The 7,341-nt window shown below is 34.9% G+C and overlaps 1 protein-coding gene across 1 annotated transcript; it reads right to left on the bottom strand.

Annotated features, from left to right (window-relative positions):
* On the bottom strand, positions 454 to 2,529 carry LOC109354710 (pectate lyase-like). Its single transcript, XM_019597393.1, has 3 exons — positions 2,116 to 2,529; positions 1,217 to 1,895; positions 454 to 928 (listed from the first exon to the last, which is right to left on the bottom strand). Exons 1-3 carry the CDS (start codon positions 2,322 to 2,324, stop codon positions 461 to 463), a joined length of 1,356 nt encoding a protein of 451 aa, XP_019452938.1. The 5' UTR covers positions 2,325 to 2,529; the 3' UTR covers positions 454 to 460.

The raw sequence follows: 7,341 nt of genomic DNA on the forward strand, positions 1-7,341 counted from the left end.
CAACATAATGATGAATATAGTAAAACTATTTGATGAAAATATTTTTTCCACAAAAGAAAAATAAACAAAAACTTCTTGAAATTTTAATGCCTTCAAATTAGACCTATGGCTTCTCTCATGATATATATGGCTATTATGTTGTGTTACCAAATGACTATAAGCATCATTTTTTTTACATCACATAGGCTTAGTTAATACTTAAGATGATAAAATAAATATAAGCAATATGAAAACAAAATGACCCAAAAAAAAAACAAATAACTTAAAAAAATGTAATCTTATTTCTTGAAGCCATGCAAAAGCAAAATACATTATCTTTTTTACAAGGCTACAATATGTTTAAATAATGAAGTGAATACATTCATATGCATATACATATACATATGCATATACATAACACATGCATGTTCATAATGCATAAGGGTCAATTCACCCAAATAGAGGATTCTCAAATGTTTCTCTAGCAAGGTAAACCTGCAATGCAAGGAAGTGCACCAGCCCATCTTGTAAGCCTATTTGCATAGATTCCATGTCTTGGTTTCATGATGAACTTTTTCCCATAAGGAAGATTTGTAACTTTATTACCAGTTTGAGTAAATGTAGCATTATTCATGAAATAATCTTGATCTGAAGTCCATTGCCATTTTTTCCACACTTCTGGTGTTGCATAATCTCTATGTGTAATCTCTTTTGCAGCATCATTGTTTGGTGCAATGAAACGATTTCCTTGGCTTAGAACTGTTGGACCTGAACTACCACCAATTGCATACATGAGCCAATGAGTGTAGTCATTGTTCACAACATGAACAAAACCCCATCTTAGTCTTGGCATCCTTTGAATCAATCCTTGACCAAAGTGGTTGAATGCCACTGTTACTTGCATGATCTTGTCTCCACTGAAACTATCACTAGCTCCTAATAGCATCACCTGAAATAATAATAAACATCCATTGTAATTATTCACCAACCCATAATTCCTATCATATATAGTTATTAGTCTTATTGGTTGGTGCATGTTCTCAACGAAACTAATCTCTTTTAAGGTATAAAAATCACCGAAATGAGTTTTGTATTTGGTAACAAAACGTTATTTTTTATAAGATGACACTACTTGAACCTCTAACCTAGCATGATTATGGAATTATTCAACTATCCACACCTATTGGCATGTATAAAATATGTTATGATGTAATGAAGAATAGTTTGAAGACATTACATCGTTATGCTTGGTCATGTGACAATTTGAGATAGTGATACCAGTGGAACCTTGGATAACATCAACAAGACCATCCTCACTTTCAGACAAAGAAAGATGATCAATCCAAATGTTTGAAGATTGATAAACAGAGATAGCATCACCATCACTCCTTGTTCTAAACCCAACATGATCAAAAGAATCTCTAACCATGCCACCTTTCTTAGCCACAATCTTACTAATCCTAAGATTATGAACAATAACATTGTTCACAAATTGCATGGTGATTCCACCACCACCCTTAATCTGAACATTAGCACCACGACCATCAATGGTTTTGTCTGAAGAAACCATCAATTCTTGTTCCAAAGTGATAACCATGCTAGTTTTGAATATGATCCACAATGGTCCCTTTCTGGTGACACCATAACGGAGAGTTCCAGGGATAGGGTTTTCCATGTTGGTATCTGAGGGGTTGGTAACAACGTAGATTGGGCCGCCGAGGCCTCCGGTGGCTCTACGGCCGAACCCACGGCCACATTTGGCTAACCTGTAACGATCATTGGCCCAGTTTGCTTGACACCTCCAGCATCTATCAATGGGGTTGGTGGCTTGGCATGGTCCTCTATGTTTTCTACCTTGCCTTAATTCCCTTCTTGTTGTGCTGTTTGTTGACTCATTCTCATACTCTTGCAATGCCCTACATTGCATCAAAGTGTAACACAAATGAATAAAAAATGTGACAAATTGCACGAGAGAGAGAGTCTGTTTACGAGTTGGTTATAGAGAGCATAGAAATGAAAAAACTTTGAGAGCTCACGACTCTCAAACTCTTAAATGTGTGAGGGTAACAAAAATGAATCTCTATGAAGGTGCACATATAATACATAAACCAAAGACATATATATAAGTGTACTTACTTATGAACATGAAGATTGAGATCTTCAGTGATTTCTTCAGGGTTTGGCACATAGGTTTCAAGAGTGAGTTTACGAGCTTCTTCAGCTTGAGCTTTAAGATAATCATCAAACTCAGCAATTCCAGCCTCAAGGCATGGAATAACAATGGCTAAAGTAACCAACACAATGAAACAAACCTTAGTTACACTTCCAACCATTATTGTCCTCATACTTAGGAATCTTATGTAGTGGTGTGTATATGTATATAAATAATGTATATGTAATGTTTTTGTCCTTGACTTAAATGGCAAGGTTGTTCAAGGTCTTGAGATTAATTATCAAGCAAAAAGCAACAAGACCTTGACAAGCCTATACCAATTAAAACCAAGTTATTAATTATTGGCACAAAACATAGGAGTTTGGTGTGGCTTTAACATGGAAAGTATAGAATGCTTAAATAGTGATTGTAACCCTTAGAATAAACTTAGTGTTACTATTATTAGAACGGTTAAGAGTGGAGAACCCTAATATTTGCATCCAAAAGTGGCTAAGAAAAAGGGTGTGATAGATCTAAACTATAGGAAAGTAGTTTCTCAAATTTGATGTTTTACCGTATGTTGTTATTTGTTTCTGACTTTTTCAATGTATGCTTAGGGAAAAGGTTGGATCTTAGATTTTGTAACACTGGTATAAAAACCTTTTCATGTCGGTTGGTTCAACCGATAAATCAGTCAGTTTTATTTAAAATTATTTTTTTTATTAAAAATGACTTCTTGTTGGTACGAGGATCAAACACACAATTAATACATTTTTATACTTTTAAAACATGATCAACCATTAAGTGATACATTTTTTGTTTTAACAAATTGTGTAAATAAAAGTTATTATTGTCTTCCTTGATTGATTTTTTCAACATTAATATTATTATAAAATATATGTATATCTAACTTCATCGATATGTAGTTTAATCAGTAAATTACCGGTTGAACCAATATAAGAGTATACCAATACCCTGATTGGTTTGTTAACAGTATTAATAACATTTTTTTATAAGAAGGTGTCAACATTGTTTTCATTGTTAACTTGGTCAATACTTATAGTATAACAATAAATTCATACACCGATAAAATTGTTCTAAGTAGGTTAGTTCCATATTTTTCTAATAATTTTTTTAATAATTTTATTTCAGTTTGGTTTGGATTCTTATATTAGAAAAACTAATTCTCATAAAAATATGTCTATAGGTGAAGTTAAAGAGTGAGTTTGTTTCAGATTTTTCCCTCACAACAAACGTTTTTATTCGAAATAAATGTTTTTAATACTTTTAAAAAGTCAATTTGATTTGGGTTATTAGAAAAAATCAATTCTCAGGAAAAAAAGTTGTTTAGGAAAGAGAGAGAATCCGGTACTTAATATTATTTTTACAAATTATCCGTTCAAATCAACCGGTATATATTAATACAATTTTGCAAATATAATTTTATTCTGGGGAGAAAAGGTTCGTTCATATATTTTAATACACTTTCCCACCTTGTCTTCATTCATTGCTCAAGAATGATAGTATAAAAATAAACTTCGAACCTAGATAAAATAGTTCTAATATAATATAGGATTGACTTAACAAAAAATAGTGTAATGAAATAAAAATACAAGTTTGTCACTAAATATTTTACCAAATAACATCCCCCAATTTCTATAGAACCTATCATTAAAATACTCTTGTAGGTGTTAATTTTATCTTTTTGCACAATGATGTAATGGTTCTTTTGTAAACTTTAATCTGATTAACATCCCTTATGCTTTTTTATAATATTTTTGTTATAAAAAAAACTAAAATTCTCCTAGGGGCAGGGTCAACTAGAATAAACAAAGTTTCATATGAGATGAGAAATGAAAACTATTATCCCATAAGATTTGTAAATAAGTAATTGTATGATAATAATTAATAAGTCAGGAATATTACTCTTTATGCTTAAGCACATTCTTTAAGAAAGACAAAAGAATGTTAAAATATCATTTTTTTTAAGTTTACTTTTTCTTGCTCTTAAATAATGTGTTTATGTCACCGGTTAAAACATCATGTTTCATGTAATGTCAATGACCAAATGCATAACGGATGTAAAACAAAAAAAATTGAGATTAATATCAGAGCGACCTTTATTTATAGGAGCTAAAATCGTGTTCAAGGCTACAATCTAAAATAATATTTTATATTGTTATAAATCAAGTTTAAGATATGGAGTTTCATTATGTTGCTTCACCTTCAATCTTATGTGAAAGGCATATTATAAACGTGCTAAATATATCAATACATATATAGTAACCTTCATATTCCAATGCATTGAATTGGTTTTATCACTATATTGCAACTAAGGTGAAAATGTTGGTTGGAATCTATATCTTCGTATTGTACATATCTAGATAAAAGTTGGTCTAGTATCGCCTTATTAGGTAATTGAAAAGAGAATCTGATGTTCAAGTCATTATAAGTATTTGCATTAGAGAGATAAAGTAGAATGATAATGTATGAGTAAATGTCTCTCTTATGGATGGTTCCATCTATTTATTGAGGGGTAGAATGAGATGGACTCCAAGATATATCATTTCCTTATTATGGAATGTCTTGCCTTATCCTTACCTAGATTGAGCTATAGATTTTTTCTACCTTTATCATTTGGACAAAGGGAATTTGCACTACTCACGCATCGCAACCTGACCTTTGGCGTGTAGAAGAGTTTTCCTACTTTGAAGGTGCTGACCAAACCATGTTATGTTGTTGTCATCCTTTCTCATAACTAGTTCAACCTTCCAGGTATGATCGACAGCTTTTTGGGTTGAATCTTGTTTGTCCGGTTATGAGCCTGATTCCTAGTGGTAAGATAATATTGATTAGTTCTAACACTAGGATAGAATAGTTATGAAGAAGGTCTTGCTCCTAACTTTGACACGATTTTGATGAAAACACTAAAATCACTAAGAGAGGTACATCTTTCCTAAGTCTTTTAATTATGTTTAATCATAATGCTCAAGTAAAAAACATTTTTGAATCATACCGAAACTTAGAATTAAATGAACTAAATTTTAAAAAAGCTAAGTAATAGGTTACTTGACCTCAGTAACATGTTATTGGACTTGTGTATCATGTTAGTAGACCTGAGTAACATGTTATTTGAATTGAGTAACATGTTACCCAAACTAAGTAGCATGCTACCTAAACTGAATAACGAGTTACCCAACACTTGTAATAAAGAGTAACCAATTTGTTGGGAACAAGCGAACAATCAAATAGTAAAGAGTATAGAGACAAGAGAATAACACAAGAGATTTGGTAACGAGGTTCGGCCAATTGTGCCTACGTCCCCGGGAGCGTTGAGCGGCTACCACTATATATTATTAGAGAATAAGGATTAGTGTTTTTACTATTCTTCTCCTTGTTTTCAATAGGTTTACATAACATCAATATATATAGCCCTCTACCCCAACCCCTTTACATCAGCCCAAGCCCATAACTTGTATTGCTGTTATCTAGAGATATGAGTCATTGCACAACAATCTCCACCTTGGCGAATATCATCAATCTCCATCTTCCGCCATTGGGTTGGGGGCGCTCCATAGTCCATCATCAGTGAATGTTCAACAAGCTCAGGCAATGCCTGAACTTGTCCACAGTAACCGGTTTGGTTAACATATCAGCTGCATTTTCTGAAGTGTGAACCTTCTGCAATAGTATCTGCCCACAAGCTACCAACTCTCTGATCTTATGAAATCTCACATCAATATGTTTGGTTCTAGCATGATACACCTGATTCTTTGCTAAGAAGATAGCACTCTGACTGTCACAATGCAGCGAAACTCCACCTTGCTCAATGCCTAACTCATTTACTAGTCCCATAAGCCACAAGGCTTCCTTAGAAGCTTCACCAGCTGCCATGTACTCTGCTTCAGTTGTGGACATAGCAACAACAGACTGAACTGATGATCTCCACATAATTGGTCCACCTGCAAGGGTGAAGACAAACCCCGTTGTGGACCTTCTATCATCCAAGTCTCCTGCATAGTCCGAATCAACATAACCAATAACTGAAGGCTTACTCTGTTGGCTGCCAAACATGATACCGAGACCTGTAGTCCCCTTCAAATATCTGAAAATCCATTTGACTGCTTCCCAATGTTGCTTCCCTGGTTTCGACATGTACTTGCATACTTGACTAACTGCTTGTGCCAAGTCCGGTCTAGTACAAACCATAGCATACATCAAGCAACCCACTGCACTGGCATATGGAACCTTTGACATGTATTTCTTCTCTTCATCTGTCTTTGGACACTGATCTAGGGAAAGCTTGAAGTGATTTGCCAATGGAGTGCTCACTACTTTAGCATTGCTCATATCAAATCTCTCTAAGATCTTTTCAACATAGCTTTGCTGGGAGAGCCATAGTTTTCTAGCTCCCCTATCCCTGTGAATCTCCATCCCAAGAATCTTCCTAGCAGCCCCTAAATCTTTCATGTCAAACTCCTTACCTAGCATGACTTTCAGCTCATTGATATCACTCAAATGATTAGCAGCAATCAACATATCATCAACATAAAGTAACAGAAAAATAAACGAACCATCGTCAAGGCTTCTCACATAAACACAGCAATCATACTCACAACGCTTATAACCAAGCTTCAACATATAAGTGTCAAACCGCTTGTACCACTGTCTGGGAGACTGCTTCAACCCATATAGAGACTTCTTCAACTTGCAAACCAAGTGACTCTGTCCAGCTGCACTGAACCCCTCTGGTTGTGTCATGTAAATTTTCTCCTCTAATTCACCATGGAGAAAGGCAGTCTTCACATCCATCTGTTCTAAGTGCATATCCCAGCTGGCTACCAAGGCAAGCACTGCCCTGATAGAAGTGTGTCTCACCACTGGGGAGAAAATCTCATTGTAGTCGATCCCCTTCTGCTGTGAATACCCTTTTGCTACAAGACGAGCCTTGAATTTTTCCCCTTCTTTTTCTGATACTGCTGGCTTCCTCTTGTACACCCACTTGCACCCAACTGCACGCTTGTCTGGGGGCAATGGAACAAGCTCCCAAGTTTGGTTCTTCTGTAGAGACTCCATTTCCTCCATCATGGCACTCATCCATTGTTCTTTCTCCTGGCAGTTTATAGCCCCTTGAAAGCTACATGGATCTCCTGAAATGATATGGAGAGCAACTGAAGCCATATCCTCAAAGCCATATCTCTCTAGAGGTT

Source organism: Lupinus angustifolius, chromosome LG08, assembly GCF_001865875.1.
Source record: "Lupinus angustifolius cultivar Tanjil chromosome LG08, LupAngTanjil_v1.0, whole genome shotgun sequence".
NCBI lineage: Eukaryota > Viridiplantae > Streptophyta > Magnoliopsida > Fabales > Fabaceae > Lupinus > Lupinus angustifolius.

Coding starts and splice junctions, on each gene's coding strand:
- LOC109354710 (XM_019597393.1), bottom strand. CDS start 2,324: ATGAGGACAATAATGGTTGGAAGTGTAACTAAGGTTTGTTTCATTGTG. Junction 1,896..2,115: donor CTCAATCTTCATGTTCATAA/GTAAGTACACTT, acceptor GATGCAATGTAG/GGCATTGCAAGAGTATGAGA. Junction 929..1,216: donor ACATGACCAAGCATAACGAT/GTAATGTCTTCA, acceptor TTATTATTTCAG/GTGATGCTATTAGGAGCTAG.